The sequence below is a fragment of the Micropterus salmoides genome, unplaced genomic scaffold (assembly GCF_014851395.1).
Source record: "Micropterus salmoides isolate LMB-PRFRI ecotype aquatic unplaced genomic scaffold, ASM1485139v1 Ms_hic_scaffold_15, whole genome shotgun sequence".
Taxonomy (NCBI): Eukaryota; Metazoa; Chordata; class Actinopteri; order Centrarchiformes; family Centrarchidae; genus Micropterus; species Micropterus salmoides.
The window spans coordinates 25847465-25867818 of NW_024040596.1; the positions used below are offsets into that span (position 1 = coordinate 25847465).

Below are 20354 nucleotides of genomic sequence, written 5' to 3' on the forward strand. Positions count from 1 at the left end.
AGAACAATCTCTGTGGTAACACAGCAGGTGTGTTTGCGTGCATGTTATATTGAGAATATTCAAATAGGATCTTGAAAAGTAAGTAGGACCAGATTCTGTTTGAATGAATTGGAATTAGTATGTTAATGTGTTAAATGTTTGGATCAAAAACAGATTATCATGATAGTACCATGCAGCTGCAAGCAGGAACAATTGTTAAACCCCTTGGTGATGCATTCAAGGGCGCTCTGACATCAAGAATTGATAGTCATCCGCTAAAAAGCATTTCATAGATATGCTGTTTTAAGAGAAAATCAAAACAAAAAAGCCAAAGTAGTCACTGAATATGAATTTGGAAATAAAAAGGAAGCTGACTAAATTATCAGATGTCAGAGTGTCCTTGGATGCAACAACGGGGAGAGTTTTCATTCTCGTCTATGCTTGCAACCGCATACAGAGACTGTTGTGCATGTTAATACATTTACCTGGCTGCCTAGAACACTGTGTTATTGAGCCAAACTAGCCCAAAATCTATATTATCATTTGATCCCTATCAGCCCCGCTCTGATTCCTCCTGCTAATCGAGCTGCTGTTTCCATGGAGATGAGAGGAGTTTGTGCTTCCCTGAGGCAGATTATAATGGATGTGCTTTTGTTAATAGAGGCCGCATGTGAATGTGTGTGCAGTTGAGGTCATTTCAGTATATTTTTACTCTCCAAACAGCTGAACTTAAGGCCCACTGACTCCAGAATACACAGCTGGATCTTCGCTGGTTTCAGGGCAGCTTCTGGTCACCAGGAAATATTTGTTTACAATGACACAGATGAAACTTCACACTGCACTAATTGACTGCCAGTTCTACATGTTCCAAATGAAAATGTTTCAAGTAGCTCTGATTGAATAATCGTTTTCTTTAATTTAATCAACAAAATACTGTATAATTCCACATGCTTCCTTTTGAGCAAAATGATTTTCATCTCAATTGGGCTACTTTAAAGTGTACAGTAGTTTTTCTTTCTTATTACCTGCACCTCATTAGCACATTGCTCTGCATTTACCTTTGTTTTTAACTGACCTGTATTATCACTTATTCACTTACAAGCCAAGTTTCTGAATAAACAGAGATTTGTGTAGGAGTTAAATTGATAAAAGCCATTCACTGCTAAATGTCCCTTTGAAAACAACCTGTTTCCCTTATTTATTTACCAAAATCTGACATACAAAATCTCAGACACCATTGGGGAAAAAAATGGGGCATATTATATATATTGAACAATAAATATCAATGGCTGCCTGCAAGCTCACCACCTCTACTGCTTCCTTGTAGATCAGTTCAGAATGTACAAGCAGTAAAAGGACAAGGCACAGCTTTTCTGCCATTTGTCCCCGTTTATCTGTTATCTTCTACATCACTGCTGTTGATTGTGTCTCCTATCAGTGAGGATGTATGTAAACGTGGGTTTACTGTCATCATCGACATGCGTGGTTCTAAGTGGGAACTGATCAAGCCTCTGCTGAAGACGCTTCAGGAGTTTTTCCCTGCTGAAATCTGTGTCGCGCTCATCATCAAACCGGACAACTTCTGGCAGAAACAGAAGACGAACTTCGGCAGTGCAAAGTTCTCCTTTGAGGTGTGAGGGCTTTCTTGTTTTCTTGGAGTGTCTCATCTCTCTTCTGTTGTTTTTTTTTTTTTTTGGACAGCAATAACGTTCATGTTACCGGTACCGAGGTTGTGCTGCACAGTCCGGACTCGTAGGCGACGTCGAGTGCGTGGACGCACTACCGATAAAGCTAAAAGCCACGGACGCTATGTCTGTTATGGCGTCGGGGAATGTGTTTCACTTACTGCACAACCTAGCTGGCTAACGTTATCGTCACATTCACATTAGACTTTATGTACCGTGAAAGGTGCTAATATAAAAGAAGTATAACATAATCATACATTGTCACTAAATTTAGCTGCCAGCGTTATAACGTTAACTTGTTAGTTGTCTCGCCCCAGTTATTAACTAATGTTAACGTTAGCAACTTTTTTTCCTGAAAGACAAATCTCTTCAAAAAATATTGATAAATAATTAAAAAATTATTTCTAATTTCATACATATTAATATCTTTATATTTGTCTTGTCTTGTAGAAAACAAGCAAGGAGAAATGCTATTTTTTGACTTACATTATGTTAACGTTAGTTAATTATGTTAAGAAGCTTGCTAAAGCTGTTTTGTTCAGGTTTACTATTAACCCAGTTCAGTTTTACGGGTAAAACGGTTTTAGTTCGGGTTAACGCTAGCTATGGGTTCACTTAAGTTAATTAACTCTCTAGCAGGGTTCACTTTTGCAGGTGAAACAATTTGGCTTATGTATATTAAGTTAAGGCTTGGGTTTAAAAACGTTAGCTAAAACGGTGGTTCGGCTTAACGTTAGCAAACATCTTAGTTTAGCAACTGAAACCGTTTGTTTCAAAGATACATTTTAAATGATTTAAGACTGTTCTTATCAGTAATAGTTTCTCTAATCAGAATACCAGTAACGTTAACGTTAGTTCACTGCTTTCTTCCCATGCCATATTTTGAAAATGCATCATTACTGGCTCAGTTTTAAGGCAGGTATCATAAAGTCAAGATTCATAACGTTAAGCGTTCATCCCTGTGTTCTCAGGGTCCTATGAGCCCTTTATGTCTCTTGACATAAATTAATATTTTAAGAGATTACTATGGGCTAACTTCGGGGTTTGGAGTTGAATGATAAAAATCTTTCACAGCCACAGTGGAAATATCAATGTATAAAGTCAAGAAAACTAGATATATATTTCACCTAGTGAAAAAAATTGCTGAGAACATAAACCCCTTTCAAAAGGTCATAAAACCCTGGAAACAGATTCGCTCCTGAATCATAATTGACAACTCCAAGTTGACTCATAAGTCTGAATTTTGTGACTTGGTCACTTGTCAACTCTGAAAGTATGTCTGCAAATTGCAGCCCGGTAATCTTAAAGATAGGAAGCTCTAGCCAACAGAATCAAGTATTCTGGTTAAGTTACTTAAGCATTAAAGAGTCCCATGTCTTGCCAGTTTTTAGATTTTACCATATACATACACACACACCCACACACTGATACTTTCTTATTTTTATTTTATTACTGTGTATTTCAGACCTGCATGGTGTTAATGGAACAAAATTTCTGTTTGTGTGTACCAGACTAGCATGGTGTCAGTTGAAGGTCTGGCCAAACTGGTGGATCCCTCCCAGCTGACGGACGACTTTGAAGGCTCTCTGGACTACAACCACGAGGAGTGGATGGAGCTGAGAGTCTCTCTGGAGGAGTTCATGTCCAATGCTGTTCACCTGTTGTCTAAACTGGAGGACTTGCAGGTGGGGGACGGACAGATAAATGTGCAGATGAGTGAATGGACAGTCAAGGGAAAGATGGATGAAAGGATAGATGTATAGAAGCTTAAAGAGAATTAAAATTCATCCCAATATGAAAAAGTTTTCCTGTGTGTTGCAGGAGCTTCTGTCCAAGAAGGAGTTTCCTGCAGACGTGGAGGGATCTCGTCGGTTGATAGAGGAGCACACGCAACTAAAGAAAAAGGTGAAAAAACTACCCTCAGGACAGTCTGATACTGTAAAAACATCTGAAGAAATAAACATTTAGCTGCATTTCCAAAAGCTGGGCTGAAGCTACTTTTGTTAGTTCTCTCATCATTACAGACAACTTTGAATCATGTATATTTTCTTATACTCTCCTCTCCTCCACTCCTGTAGGTGCTGAAGGCTCCAGTGGAGGAGTTGGACCGGGAAGGCCAGAGGTTGCTGCAGTGTATCCGATCCAGTGATGGTTTTTCAGGAAAGAACTGCATCTCAGGTTCTGCTGACTTCCAGAGCTTGGTGCCCAAGGTAAGTCACCCATTCCAGGGGAAGTTTACACTTGCTGGGAATATATATATGACTGATCAATATTAATATCATAACTTTATCAATATATTAAATCATATTTTACCCACGGTACAGCAGGGAAAAGGGCATTCAAACAGGACCAAGGAGAAATCACCTAAAGACAAATGAAGGCTTCTTGGTTGTAAATATATATATAATCTGAGGGACAGTTTACATTCACACGTACATTTTCATACACACAGAGCTCATTTGACTGCTTGAATATTGACAACAAAAAACGATTTACTCTCACTGGGAAATCTGGCAGTAAATACCAAACACAATGTGAACCGTACCAACACATTTCTACCAGTAAGTGATGTGGTATGTGATGCTCCTAACAAAATTCTGCATGTTCTGTCATTAGAACCTGTGAACACTGAAAGTACACTATACCATAATGCATGATTAAGTGCACGCTCTGATGTCTTTCTTCAGCTAGCCAAGGCCTAAACTTATTAGCAATAGGTGCTCTAGATGATGGGAACTGACAGAAAAATGCATCTGCATGAGTAAAAAGTGACTTGAGCAGGAAATTGGCATGAAGTATATCACAAAACATACAGAACATGTTCAATTATGACTATGAACTGCTGCATTTTTCTCTGGTTATTTTTGACAATCATACCCAAAGTCTGTCTAACCAGTTGAACTCCAAATGGATAAGACATTATAAGATACATCATCTAACCACTTAGCAAATCATGCTATTTGCCAGGTGGCCAGTCTACTGGATAAGCTGCACTCCACGAGGCAGCATCTCCATCAGATGTGGCACGTCAGGAAACTGAAGCTAGACCAGTGTTTCCAGCTCCGCCTCTTTGAACAGGACGCAGAGAAGGTGAGTCATACCTGAGCCTGATGTCACTAAATGAGCAAAAATTATCACTAGGACTGCGAGACACAGAGAAAATGCAACAAATGTAATAAACCTGTATATTGTGATGGCTGCATGTGTTGGGAATTGTGTTTAATACAAAGGCGTCTAAACACAAAAACGTAAAAATATTTATTTAAACATAAGGTAGCCTTACTTAACACTTATATGTAGCATTCCTGCAGCTGCTTCACAGTACAGGTTCCCTAATGATGCCTTCTTGTTTTACATCCCGTGAGGCTTTTACCGTGAAGCAGCAATTGTGTAGATCATTAAAAATTGCTCTAAATATTTGTTGCTTTGCTGTTGATGGATCAGCCATTCTGTTTACTGAGGAGGTGGAACCTAAAAATGCATTCAGAGGCTAAAAAAGGTTGAGAACATAATATTTGCTAACAATTTGTCAGCAAAAGTAACATCTCATCCTCAGCTTTGATTCAATATAATAATAGGATTTTTAGTTTGAAATTACAGGGCAGAGCCTCATCCAGTGTTTCCTATTCATTTTGCTGTATGTTTATCTCTACTTCCATCTAGGATTTAATCTTCTTTCCAGCTTTCCGTCCTCCAGAACAGTTTCATACATTCTATGTGCTTTTCACATCTGTCACCATACATTTTTCCGGAAACGCCTCACTGGTCTAAATAAATTAGCTTGTACTGTTAATCTAAATGGGAACACTGTTAACAGTCAATACAGCTTAAAATCAGCCCACATTTCTTCACTTACCCAGCCAAGTGATTAGCTGCGGTTGTGAGTGAATGTTTGGATTCGATTCATCATTATCATACCATTGTGTCTAAGACAACATGCGGAACAATTTCATTATCATTTCAAAAGGGTATATATATGTATATAATATATATATGCTACAAAAATATAGCATTTAAACACAACAGAAAATACCTACATTCATCATTGATTACTGCAAAGGAATGTCTGGGAATACATCCTGGTGACAAAGCTTACAGTTTTAAAGATGAATGGATGCAAAACCGTTATTATGACGATACTGTATGGCCGATCCAAGATGGCTGAACCATGTCCACTTGAAGCCCTCTTGCTTCATGTGTTTGGTAGTATCCTAAGTGTTGTTGATGGCTTGCAGACTCACACAGACACAAACACACCCTCACATACAGACAGACAGGCGTCAGCTGACTTTGTGTGTTGTTCCATACAGAAATCCACATGCAGGAGCAGTAAATATTTACTGTAAAGCAAACGGAGAGAGAGAAAAAGAAAACGGTTTTGTCCACATCAGTGTTGTCATGCTGAGGAACTGTGGGGGTGTGTAGATGGGTTTACACTGTGGGAAACACTCAGCAGCAGTTAAGCCAGGGAAACAGTCAGACCTGACGAGGTGTTCGCTCTATGGAATTGACTGCTAGAGAAATGGCTCTGTACTTTGGATAATGTGGTAGCCATGGTAACCACACGGCGCCACAACCGACCCCCATCTGTCTGCAAAGATTGATTAAGATGGAGAAGCAACCTTGAAAGTTGTCCTGGCCTCTTAGGCTTTACACAGATCAGCTGGCAAAGATGAGAATATTAAAGGAATATTAGTTTTTTCATGTTTATGTATGTTAGGTCAAAGTTTCTCAGTTATGGTAACATTTTAATCATCAACTTTCTCATAGACACACAAGATTAGTCAGGGCAGCAGCTTGATAAAGCTTCACACATGTTTCATTACATGTGTGTAACATGTTATGAAGTTAAATCCCTGGTAATGTCAAAGTGAAGATCAATAAAAGGATTATTTTCTTCTCTATAAGCTGAGAAAATTCTTCAGTGTTTTAATGAAGTTCATTCTTGATCTTGAAAACTGTAGTTTGACAAAGACATTTGAACTCAAGGTCCACATACTAGCTTTTCCAGAGCTTTCATCCACAAAAAGCCAGAAGTGAGCCTGGACTTAAGATTTGTCAAACACCTGGAGAAAAATAAAAATAAAACAGTTTTGTCCACATCAGTGTTGACATGCTGAGTAACTGTGGAGGGGTCTGGATGAGTTTACACTGTGGGAAACACTCAGACCTGACGAGGTGTTCGCTCTGTAAAAATGACCGCTAGAGAAATGGCTGTGTGCTGTAGATGATGTGGTAACCATGGTAACCACACGCTGCCATAACCGACCTCCATCTGTCTGCAAAGATTGCTTCAGATGGAGAAGCGACCTTGAAAGTTGTCCTGGCCTCTTAGGGTTTACACTGATCAGCTGGTTATGATGAAGCCGACAAGAGATAGTGACGTTGATGTTTTTAAAGAAATATTTCTTCATTTTTTTACAGCCTGTAATTTTGGCCAAGGTTTACTTTGTTGTAGACACAGAAGTATAGTGATTCAATTTGATTCGATTCGATTGGAATCGGTGTTTTATTTAACCAACGAAGGTTAAAATCAAGGGCAACTGGACTTGGTTGAAGATACTGGAAGACGTTTCGTCCCTCATCCAAAGGACTTCTTCAGTTCTGTCCTTTCATACTCCCGTACCAATCTGAGGGTGTTCATGCCAAAATGATAAGCAAGATGTCTATGAAGATTCTCAGTCATCCAGGTCATAGTTATCCAACGAAGGTTAAAGTCAAGGGCAACTGGACTTGGTTGAAGATACTGGAAGACGTTTCGTTCCTCATCCAAAGGACTTCTTCAGTTCTTCAGAACTGAGAATCTTCATAGACATCTTGTTTTATTTAAGTTCATTCTTGATCTTGAAAACAGTAGTTTGATAAAGATATCTGAATTCAAGGTCCACATACTAGCTCTTCCAGAGCTTTCAACTGCAAAAAGCTATAAGTTAACATGGAGTTAAGGTTTGTCGAACTTCAGTTTTTGAGTTTTTGAGAGAGAAGTCCTTTTAAATTGAACAAATGGTCTTCTCACATGTGCTCTCATTGCAAATGGTTTATATTTGTTCCTGAGGTTTTTCTGCACTCACAGTGATAAAACATTTTTATGTGTGACATAATCTTTCCGTATAATTAATGTTGCTGTGTGGTGTGTGTGCAGATGTTTGACTGGATCAGCCACAACAAGGAAGTGTTCCTGCAGAGTCACACAGAGATTGGCCGAGCTTACCAACATGCTGTGGAGCTGCAGACTCAACACAACCACTTTGCCATGAACTCTATGGTACCTAATGTCATCATAAATCATAAATCTTACATTATATCACTGTAGATCACTGTGCAGGACAGCAGCGATAAGAAGAGGTTACTGTATCATCATTATAAATACACAGACTCTGTGCTAGATTATCTGTTTATCTGCCAAAGTTTTAACTACACTTAGAATTTAGTAATTTAGTTTTTATGTTAAGTTAGCATTATTTGCCTTTGTTTATCATAATAAAATATTGCAGAAACATGCAAGCCATGGCTTAAAAATAAAAACATACTTCTACATCGGTTAAAGGTGCAATGTGTAAGACATAGCCAGAATCTTACACATTCAAAAGAATGTAAAGAAGTCACAGTTGTGACATTATGTCAAAGACTTCTATGTACTGAGTTGCAGAGACATCTTCTGATGTTAGCATGCTAACGAGCTAGCCCTTGCCCATCCTGTCTTGTAATTCCACTTATGCCCAGAGAGGCGATAGTCCGATAGTCTGATAGTATAGCTCAGGCCTACCTCTGTAGTTTCAGTTGCGAGATGTGTGACAGTGGCGAGTTTGCCACTTTACACAAGGTCTCTTATTGTTTTTAGTCTAATAAATAAACTAAATAAACTTACAGAATGTCAAGAAAGGAAATATCCATGCACCTATTTTCCTTATCAAACTGAAAAATACAACCGTACACACACTTATAGTATGAAATAGTATATCATGCTAAATGTTAACGATTAAATCCAGTTGTATTGATGACAGTAAGACCGACATCATTAGCCATTTGGTTGCCAACAGCATTTTGTTAATTGTTTTTTTTTCTTCCCAGAATGCCTATGTAAATATCAACAGAATCATGTCAGTCGCGAGCCGTCTGGCCGAGGCCAGTCACTACGCCTCCACACAAATAAAACAGATCTCAGGTCAGCTGGATCAGGACTGGAAAAGTTTTGCTGCTGCACTTGACGAGCGCTCCACCATCCTCGCCATGTCGTCTGTCTTTCACCAGAAGGCTGAACAGGTGAGATCATGAGAACAAATGTAAAAGTTACCTGAATAGGTGAAAACACATTGGCCATATTTGTGAATAAAAAAACCCCCTCCTCCTTACGTGATGTAGGGACATCCTCTTCACTTCTTTACTGCTTGGTTGCAGATCTGGGAACCATCTAGTGTAGCAGTCTCACTGCAGCACACACACACACACACACACACACACATGTCCAGAATGTAAAATGTAAATGGGACATTTTTAGTGTCTGATTATATTTAATAGATCAAACTGCTCTACTGCTGATTCTTGGAAGGTTGACATGGCAACAGATGGGACTTGTTTGATTCCTGCTGGGCCCTTGACATTAGCTACAAGTGTACATTTGAGAGAGCTGGAGATGAAAGACTAAAAGAGGGAGAGACAGAGTGGTGGGGGCAGAGGAGGGATTGGCTCAGATTGAGAAAGAGTCTAATGAAAAACAGACGAGCAAAAAAAGTGTCAGGATGAAAGGTGAAACTCAAGATGGGGAGGGAGAGACAAGAGAAAGGAAATTGGCAAGACTATAGATAGAAGAGTGTGAAAATGAGAGCAATTTAGAGAGAGAGAGAGACGTAAAGGCTGTCTTCATTATTTGCAGCCACATTAACCCTGTTAGTAAATTACAGCAACACTAAAGTCCTCTTGAGTTTGCAGTTTTCATTCATGTATTCCACAGCACAGCTTATTGTGTGTATATATACATATACATATATATATATATATATATATATATATATATGCTGTACCGGTATCTACTCTGACCAGATCTGGCACTTCCTAGATGGAGTTTGTCAAACATGGCGCATGTGAATTTTATTGAAATTGTACACTGAATTCAATATTGCTGTCATAGTTTTGGGTTCAGGTCATCGCAGAGAGACTTTAAGGGAGTTAACGTTTTAGAATGTTACATGTGCCTACCAACTTTTGTACGTCTTGATGAAACGTACCACGAGGGGTGCTCTGCTGAAACTTCTCAGAAAACAGGCCCAGGACAGATGATACACTGCGCTATGGGTGAAAACAGACCAAGAATGTACAGATCTGTTTGTTATATCTGCAACTGTAATCTGAAAAAAACCCCTCACATGTACATAACTTTATACAGTAGTTTTCCATAGCCTCACGATCTTGTTAGATTAATTCTCATGTTAATACACACTTTGTGTGTCTGTGTTGCTTCCTCAGTTCCTGTCGGAGGTGGAGGCCTGGTGTAAAGTCTGCAGTGAGGGAGGGTTACCGTCCGAAATGCAGGAGCTGGAAATCGCTATCCACCGCCATCAGAGCCTGTACGAGCAAGTCACCCAGGCTTACACTGAGGTAAACAGCTAAACAGCACAGCTAACCACATAACCTAGTAACTGGAATACACTGATCATCCACTGCCTCCAGAGCCTGTATGAGGTCAAAATTAAATTTAACATCTTGGCACTATACTAAAGGCTGTTGCATCTGTTATCAGCTTTTGCCTGTTGGTTTCTACATCGAAACCTGGAGTTTGAGTTCACTGCTCACAGCCATCTTTCTTAGGCACCAATTTCTTCTGTTGTGTCATTTTCTGTCTTTGCTTACAAAACATTGCTTTTGTATTTCTTCCTATTTCCCAGCATGCTTAGTTTTTTTACTTTCCTGTGCAGTGTAGGAGAGCTCCAACATGTCTGTTGTTTATTACTGTGACAGTGATGATTAAGAAAGACATTTATACGCAGTAAGTGCTGCTATGTGGCATCTCAGTAATGCTGGCTGTGATGACAGGGTGGCGTTGGTCAGCTGCCGCACCACCGCCATCCAGAGCCGCAGTCTGAAAACCCTCTGTGTTCCACTAAATTTAGTCTGAGAACACTCCCGCTCTCCTCCGGTATTTTATCTTTAGACGAGCTGTTGCAGTGTTAGCTGAATTTATGCTTATCTTTGAAAAGATAAGCCCATATATATATATATATATATATATATATATATATATATATATATATATACACACACACACACACACATATAAAGCTCTGGGCAGAGGCTCAGACTGAGGCGGTTAGGCTTGGCAAGCTATGACAGCATTGTTTCCTGTGAGTGCTGCAAAAAGTGACATTCTCACAGACTGGTGAGGGTTTTTATCTTGTACCCTTGATGCATTCATTTAATGAGATGAATGCATGTCACAGTGCTGCCCGAGTTCTTTTCAAGGTTTTCAGAAACGATATGACACAAAATAAAGATCTGTAAGCAGAAGCTCCTTTTGTTTGAAAGGTGAATTACAACATCATGTTCTCTGTTCTATGAAATAATGTGACTACAAAACATCTTTGAATGATTAAAAGCAGAAAGAATGAAGATGCAGGCGTTTCTGCCAGGCGCGCGTGTGTGTGTACAGGCATGTGCTGAATCTGCTCTTTGCTTGGTTGCTTTAAGCGAGACAAAAACTGTGTCTATAATCACTGGTTCAAAGGAAAAAATTCCCTCATGCAGTTTGGTGTTTTACCTTCTGATCAAGGTAATGGCATGCATTGAATGTCTTGGTTTTGAATCATCTTCACAGCTAACCATGTTAAAGCTACTTTTTAGGTTGTTTCTCTTGCATCTCATTATGTAAATCTTCTTAATTTATTTTCATGTTAGTGCCAGTCCTGGAGTGTTCCAGCTCAGGAGCCAGTAAAATGTCTGGAAAAGATTCAAATAAAAGCAGAAGTGCTGAAACAAATAGTTGATTAGTCATGAGCCATTTATTTCATTCAAATGCCCATACACATGGAAGCGAGACATGTAAACCAGCCCACAACATCTGAAATAACTCAAATCAGCAGGATCTTGAAAGTTCACTATCGTTTTGTTTTAAATAGCCTTTACTGATAAAAAAAACACACAACAAGGCAATTCAAAAATACTATGAAAGCCATGAAGGAAAGATATTGATGAAACATATAAAAAGATACACAGGGCTGCAGAAAGGAAATAGCAGTCACTGCTTATGTGTGATGCAGAGGTTTCAGTGGTGTGTTTCCATGTATAATTTTGCAATTAGCGGTCAGGAGTTAAATGCTGATTTAGGAAGTATATATTTGTTTGGAGGAGGAGAGAGAATAAGGGGAAGATAATGGAAGCTCGGCAGAGAAGAAGCAGAAAATGCTAAACCTTTTTTAAAAAAGATTTTTATTTCAATGCTTAAAGCAGTTTTACTCTTGTCATCTGTCTGCCTGTTTTCTTCCCTTCAGTCTGTCTTTATCTACCTGTCTGTGTTTCCAGGTGAGTCAGGACGGTAAAGCCCTACTGGATGTCCTCCAGAGGCCCCTGGGTCCTGGCAATTCTGATTCGCTGACAGCCACTGCCAATTACTCCAAAGCGGTCAGTACCATTATGTGAAGGTTTATAAACTAAATTCGGGAACTAAGGCCACGCCTCAAACTCATCCAATTTCTGCACACCTAGTACTTAAGCGCACCTTCTCCGTTCACCTACCCTTGTCTCGGCTTTCTCATGAGCGTGACAAACAAACGAAACCACTTACCTGCAACGTCGGACTCAGAACTCCTTCTCAATCTCTCGGACAGCGACATGTTCGACGAGCATCTAACGTCAGATACACCGGAGCCCTCGCCTTCTCCCGAACAACTTCGACCAAAATGTCTGCTGCATTCAGCTACTAATATTCCCAGGCGATCTCAGCCTACGATCCCCGACGATTCGAATATCGTCGGGCCTTCGCCCGCCAGCAGCTCCAGGGGGAGATCCCGGCTTCGGCGCTCCGAGCAACCAGCCTCGACTAGCTGCCGTCTGCCGGTCCGCTCAAGGTCCCGGCGCCCGAGCGACCTCCGAGCCAGCACCCCGGCCGTCCTTCCACTCGAAACATCTCTGAATGGACAGTTGTCCGGTTCCAGAAAGAATTCAACCGGAGAAACATCTCCTTCCAGCACTCCGACAATAAAGCGAAACTTTTCCAACTGTAAAAGGAGCCGCACACAACTCTCCAACGCAGAGCTCCCCAGCACTTCCAGGTCGCCAGCGCTACTTCTGAGGCAATGCCAACGACTCCGTGGCGCGTCCCACGGCGACAGAAGAATCACAACCCCATATCAGCCCTCACACAGGGCCAGGTCGTATCAAGTTCAGTTGCACCTCAATCTCTTTCTCATTCGTTTTCTATTTCTCAAACGTCACTATCAACCAGAGCACATACATCCCTCCATCCCCGCATCCTTTCTTCTTCCCTTGTTCCTACTTTCCCTATCCCATCTCCTCTGGCACCATCGGCCCTTCCTATCCAATACCGGCGGCAACCACAGCCGCCCAGACCACATCCACACACGAGACCCCCGATACCAGCTACCGCAGCCGCCCATAGACCGCATCCACACACGAGATCTACGAAAACGCCATCGACCAGACTATACCTCCTGTCTATACTTTTCTCCCTCCCTACCCCCCTTCCTACCCCCCTACCCCCTCCCCATATCCCAAATGCATCAAATGTGACTTTTCTCTCTTCTAACGCATCCTTTTCTCCACAGCTCCACCCACTGCTGCGCCGACCGGTTCTTTCCACTTTTCCACCCCCCGTCTAATCACTTCACTTTAGCCAGAAACAACACCAAACTCTCTTCACCGATTAATCCATCCTCACATAACCTGTTTATTCACACCTCTGGTGTGCCCCACGGGCCCAGCCAGACCATCCCCAGTGCCACCCTCTTCACGCTAAAGATTCTCGCCAGTAACCACATCGAACTCGCTTCATCGATTAATCCATCCTCACGTAGGCTAACCCGTTAATTCACACCTCTGGTGCGCCCCGCGGACCCAGCCAGACCATCCCCAGTGCCACCCTCTTCACCCAAAACATTCTCGCCAGCAACCACATCAAACTAGCTTCACCGATTACTCCATCCTCACATAACCCGCTTATTAACACCTCTGGTGCGCCCCGCGGGCCCAGCCAGACCATCCCCCGTGTCACCCTATTCAGGAAAAAAGATTCAAGTTCAGTCTTCCCCGACCGCAGGTCAGAGCTGGATGATTACCTGTCCCTAATCTTAGACCTGGCCTTGCGGTTCGGCGGCAGCGGCTTCTATCCCGTCCTCCGTCCTCATCTCAAGCCGCCGGCCACGTGCAGCAGTTCAACCAAGGGACGTACTGGGGCACCCTAGACCCCAAGCTTACTGCCGCGTCTTTGCAGCACGGCCCTCGAACTGCATCCTCTGCGGTGCATCATCAGATCCGGTCTCAGCATGCACCCTTGCAGTCTACCACTCTGTAACTTACGGTATCGACCGAAACAGCCTCGGCATCGTATATAATCGTAACGTCTTCAGTCAATACAGTACTTCAGTCGACACGTACGCCTTCTCTTGTAACTAGATCATAAACAAATATAAATAAAATAAATAAATACAAATGCTAGCAGTTTTTGCTTGCAGCCAAACACGCAAGCAACTCAACGAAAGAAAGAGAAGAGCACAGCTTTTTCTCCTCATGTGCACCGTAAACCGTACAATAAAGGCCTGCACGTGCCAAGTACACGCGTGATTTAACAGCCGCACACCTTCGGCTGCAGTCTAAGGCATGTTCGCCTCTGTTGCAAGTTTCACCACAAGCTCGGATTTCCATCCACAGACACACTCCTTCATCACCCCAAACGCAGCAAAACTAACCAATCCGGTCTGCCGCAACCCATCTACCTTTTCCGACTCGATTTCTTACCTCAGTTCGTATGAACCATACAACTCTATGTAGACTTGATAATAGCCAGCCAAGCCTTCCCCCCAAGATCCTCTGTTCGTCACAGAGACAGGGAAGTAGCCACTCTTCTGGTGTCACAAACTCCTCTGCCAAATTCTATCCAAATCTGGCATTTCCCCCAAACTCTACTCGGGCATCCGTTCCGCACCGTCTCCAGACAGAGAGTCCCAGCCAACATAACCAAATCCTCGGCCGCTGGTCCTCACCAGCATACTTCACTTACATCCGTTACGACCTAAACGATATCAGAAACGCTCACGCACACCTTTCATCTGATGTTCCTTTGGGGGTTTCCGCACGTCCGCGGACTAAGAGACGGCTCCCCCACCTCGAGTCTCGACTCCACCGGTTCCCGCACACCTTCTCAATACCGGTCAGCTCTTCATTCATGCATCCATCGGCGCGGATCCGACTCCTCCCCTTCATCCCCCACCTGAATTCCCCTCAACCCTTCATCCACCACACCTCGATCCCTACCCCTCATCCCTCGACCCTCTCCCCATCCCTACATCCCTCACTTGATCCGTTCTTTTCATGCAATCTATCTCAGCTCCATTACAAGCAATAAACCATTGTTAACCTTCTACATTCGTAGGCGTGGTCTTTGTAAGTGAAGTTCCTTTGTCGGGTCAGGGCTTCTTCTGCGAAGCAATTACAAAACTAGAGGCAGCATGTATTTCATATTTAATAAAAATCGAATAAAATTAATAAACGCGACTGTCTAGTTAACATTTATGTTACTTCGCAGGTTCATTGCATCCTGGATGTGGTTCATGAGGTTCTCCACCATCAGCGGCGGCTGGAAAATATTTGGCAGCATCGAAAGGTCCGACTCCACCAGAGACTGCAGCTGTGTGTTTTCCAGCAAGATGTCCAGCAGGTACACATGCAAACACACGTGCACAAAGCATACAGCAAGCAAGAGAAATGAAAACTTATGCAGTGTACAGGCAACTGAGTGAATATGTTGTTGCTATTGAATGTAAATGCCAGCTTTTTAGGAATTGACAAAAACAACATTGTAACTTTTTATTGCAGTTTTGAGTTTACTAAAAGAGGGTTGTAAAAGTTTTGCTCACCCACGAGGTCGGAGAATTTAGTCAAACCACACTGGACCATGTAATCTTGTATGTAAGCATGTAATCAAGTGAACAGCAATGACAGCAATGATGTGTGTGTGTGTGTGTGGGTATGTGTGTGTGTGTGTGTGTGTGTGTGTGTGTGATGAACTTTGCTTGGCAGAACAGATGAGAATTACCATATGTTCATTCATCTCTGCTGTCTTCTCGTCCCAGCTAAACAGTGTGTAATGTGAAAATTCCTGAGATAAAACACTCAGAGCGGATCTCTGCTCCGCTGGCACCACTGCTTATATGTCTCAGACGAGCAGACCATGTGGTTTTGGAAAGGTGTCAGCCCAGATTCCTGGAGGTTTTAGATATATCCAGGAGCTCAAAATTTTTATATCACAGCTATATTTTATGAAGGGTATTTTTAACCAGCAGAGTGAATGTCATCAGTGGTTGAGGGGGAGGTCTTGTGTATTATTTTACCTTCTTTAGTGTGATTGTGAGTCCAACAGTAATATAGTAGGAATGACGTACAACCAAAAACCCCTGACAGTACTGAAACTTCTGGAATCTAAGTAAATACATGTGCACTCTAAAGACTTTTTCACATAAAGCACAGCAACTAAGTCCAGGCAATATCATCCATCATCATCATCCTGTAGTTTGACACCTGCAGTTCCAGTCCACTCTGTGCCACCTATCTGCTCAGACTTGCAGATGTAGATTTGCGCCACCTTCAGGCAATGATAGTTATTGTGGCCAGCCTAAGTCATACCTGTGCAATACCCATGCTGTCTGATCAGCATCTTGATATGCCACACCTGTGAGGTGGATGGATTATCTCGGCAAAGGAGAAGTGCTCACTAACACAGATTTTGACAGATTTGTGAACAATATTTGAGAGAAATAGGCCTTTTGTGCACATAGAGAAAGTCTTAGATCTTTGAGTTCAGCTCATGATGAATGGGGGCAAAAACAAAAGTGTTGCGTTTATAATTTTGTTCAGTATACATTATATATGTTGATACATTATGACATATATGGAGTCTAGGGCTGTCCCCGACTAACTACTATTTTTTTATTGTATAGTTGACTGATAGTAGAATCATATGAGTGTCTGTGTGGCAGTGGGGGGGGCGGGGTTGCAGTCTGTATTTATTAGTAGTAACTTACAAATCTTCGACTATGCGGGGTCAGCCCTAATGGAGTCATCTTATGAGTTTAAAATTAAGATTGAGCTGATTTAAACCGAAGAGTTTTAAATCAGTTTCTCAACAGCATAATATTTAGCTCCTGCCTGTTGTCAAGGTACAAGTTTGTTTATTTTTCATTATATAGCACTTATAAGGCTGCATAATGAAACAAAATTTGTAGTTCCTTCATACACTACACAACATATAATTAAGTGTATATTAAAATATGGTAACATATAAAATTAAACAATATACAGTTATTTGTAAACATATATACATACACGTATACACCAAGAAGATTACTTTTTTGAATTTGCATGTGGGGCAGGGGCGTAGGAGCGACTTTAAACCTGGGGTGCATGCTGAAATGCTAGGGGGTTTCGAGGGCATGCCCCCCAGATTTTTATTTTAAATAAAGCACTTCACAGATTGTACTTATTAGTGTGGCTGAAATAGGGTCTTTGTAGTGACAGAAGATAGAGAACAGACTGGAGAGGGGAGATTATGAAGACTCGGAGAGGGAGAGGGTCAGAGAGAGAGAGTATAATATACAGTGAGGAAAATAAGTATTTGAACACCCTGCTATTTTGCAAGTTCTCCCACTTTGAAATCATGGAGGGGTCTGAAATTGTCATTGTAGGTGCATGTCCACTGTGAGAGACATAATCTAAAAAAAAAAAATCCAGAAATCACAATGTATGATTTTTTAACTTTATTTGTATGATACAGCTGCAAATAAGTGTTTGAACACCTGAGAAAATCAATGTTAATATTTGGTACCGTAGTCTTTGTTTGCAATTACAGAGGTCAAACGTTTCCTGTAGTTTTTCACCAGGTTTGCACACACTGCAGGAGGGATTTTGGCCCACTCCTCCACACAGATCTTCTCTAGATCAGTCAGGTTTCTGGGCTGTCGCTGAGAAACACGGAGTTTGAGCTCCCTCCAAAGATTCTCTATTGGGTTTAGGTCTGGAGACTGGCTAGGCCACGCCAGAACCTTGATATGCTTCTTACAGAGCCACTCCTTGGTTATCCTGGCTGTGTGCTTCGGGTCATTGTCATGTTGGAAGACCCGGCCTCGACCCATCTTCAATGCTCTAACTGAGGGAAGGAGGTTGTTCCCCAAAATCTCCCAATACATGGCCCCGGTCATCCTCTCCTTAATACAGTGCAGTCGCCCTGTCCCATGTGCAGAAAAACAGCCCCAAAGCATGATGCTACCACCCCCATGCTTCACAGTAGGGATGCTGTTCTTGGGATGGTACTCATCATTCTTCTTCCTCCAAACACGGTTAGTGAAATTATGACCAAAAAGTTCTATTTTGGTCTCATCTGACCACATGACTTTCTCCCATGACTCCTCTGGATCATCCACATGGTCATTGGCAAACTGAAGACGGGCCTTGACATGTGCTGGTTTAAGCAGGGAAACCTTCCGTGCCATGCATGATTTCAAACCATGACGTCTTACTGTATTACCAACAGTAACCTTGGAAACGGTGGTCCCAGCTCTCTTCAGGTCATTGACCAGCTCCTCCCGTGTAGTTCTGGGCTGATTTCTCACCTTTCTTAGGATCATTGAGACCCCACGAGGTGAGATCTTGCATGGAGCCCCAGTCCGAGGGAGATTGACAGTCATGTTTAGCTTCTTCCATTTTCTAATGATTGCTCCAACAGTGGACCTTTTTTCACCAAGCTGCTTGGCAATTTCCCCGTAGCCCTTTCCAGCCTTGTGGAGGTGTACAATTTTGTCTCTAGTGTCTTTGGACAGCTCTTTGGTCTTGGCCATGTTAGTAGTTGGATTCTTACTGATTGTATGGGGTGGACAGGTGTCTTTATGCAGCTAACGACCTCAAACAGGTGCATCTAATTTAGGATAATAAATGGAGTGGAGGTGGACATTTTGAAGGCAGACTAACAGGTCTTTGAGAGTCAGAATTCTAGCTGATAGACAGGTGTTCAAATACTTATTTGCAGCTGTATCATACAAATAAATAGTTAAAAAATCATACATTGTGATTTCTGGATTTTTTTTTTTAGATTATGTCTCTCACAGTGGACATGCACCTACGATGACAATTTCAGACCCCTCCATGATTTCTAAGTGGGAGAACTTGCTAAATAGCAGGGTGTTCAAATACTTATTTTCCTCACTGTAAATAGAACAAAACCGACTACATACCATAAAAACCATGGAACAGCTGCTAGTTAATGTAGCCACAGTACAAATGTATTTATTTGTATTTATCCTAATGTTACACTTGATGTAGCTGTCTGTGATATTTCCTGTGTCTCACTTGGCCCTGACTCTCCCTGCAACACATGTTTGGGAACACAGAACTCTTGACAACTCTGATGACATGCCGCTGGAATAACAAAGTCTTTTTACTACGTGAGTTTTAGAATTTACTACGTCTGCTAGCTATCCATACAAGCTTGTCGTCCTCAGTTATTTCTGCTTCTCCTCCTGTGACCTCTGTCCTCGTCCTCTTAAAATACTGCAGGATGCTCATCTCTGTGTGAACATTTTGACTACTGGCACTACCTCCTGGCACATGTTTTTAAGGTTGATCACAGACAGAGGCAAAAAAGTGGCCCAGGAGTTTGTCCCTGGTCAACCCGCTCTCCAGATAAAGCATGTGTCGGGGCCTCTGGGTCTTTACAGACCTTTATTCCTGCATTCGTGAGAATTTTATGCAAGTAGAGTACATCACTAAATGAGCCTTTAAATTACATTTTCAAAACTTGAAACGTCCCTCTAACACTCAGTAAAGTAATCACTTCAGCTGAGCCCTTGAGTAGATCACTAAATAAGCCATATCATCATCAATCTGACCATAAACTGCTGCTTTGACTCTGTTCTGCTATTGACCTCATCGCTGCTGTCTGTCTCATGTTCACCATGTCACTGGTGCGCTGGCCAGTGGCGGGTAGACTATTCAAAATCTTTACTCAAGAAAAAGTATAATTACTCCCATAAAAAGTAAAAGAAATAAATGACAAACCTACTCATGTATAAATATAATATTTTTTGTTGATAAGATCGCTTTGAAATATCAGCTTGCTGCCCAGCCAACCATTATTGCCTGTGTCTTTTATTATGGACATGTAGCCAACCAAACCACTGGCTTTGCAGGAGCACAGGAAGCCAAAAAAAATCTGATTATTCCTAAAGCATCTAAATAATCTTTACAATGCAAAGAATGATTGTGGCAGCAACACAGAGCAGCTCGTTGTTGAAGCAGGTAAAACTACATACAGAGGAAGCTGTGCGTCATGCGTAAAACAGGACTGTTTTATCCACCATATTTACTCTCTCTGTGCATCTCAAAAATTATTGTTTCCTGAATAAATAACAGCTGGTAGCTGCTGAGTGAAAGCCAAGATTAGTTTCAACGGCGACATTCAGTTTATCGACTCACATC

The 20354-nt window shown here is 41.7% G+C and overlaps 1 protein-coding gene across 2 annotated transcripts in view; it reads left to right on the top strand.

Moving 5' to 3' along the window:
- The window catches only part of kalrna (kalirin RhoGEF kinase a), a 155225-nt gene that overhangs the window by 41015 nt on the left and 93856 nt on the right, over positions 1 to 20354 (top strand). For both annotated transcript variants that reach the window (XM_038721295.1, XM_038721296.1), the window contains exons 4-13: positions 1418 to 1610; positions 3176 to 3349; positions 3486 to 3569; positions 3743 to 3874; positions 4632 to 4754; positions 7807 to 7929; positions 8736 to 8927; positions 10128 to 10259; positions 12177 to 12275; positions 15415 to 15546. In XM_038721295.1, the coding sequence (XP_038577223.1) occupies positions 1418 to 1610; positions 3176 to 3349; positions 3486 to 3569; positions 3743 to 3874; positions 4632 to 4754; positions 7807 to 7929; positions 8736 to 8927; positions 10128 to 10259; positions 12177 to 12275; positions 15415 to 15546 (1384 nt within the window). The remainder of the gene's footprint in view (positions 1 to 1417; positions 1611 to 3175; positions 3350 to 3485; positions 3570 to 3742; positions 3875 to 4631; positions 4755 to 7806; positions 7930 to 8735; positions 8928 to 10127; positions 10260 to 12176; positions 12276 to 15414; positions 15547 to 20354) is intronic.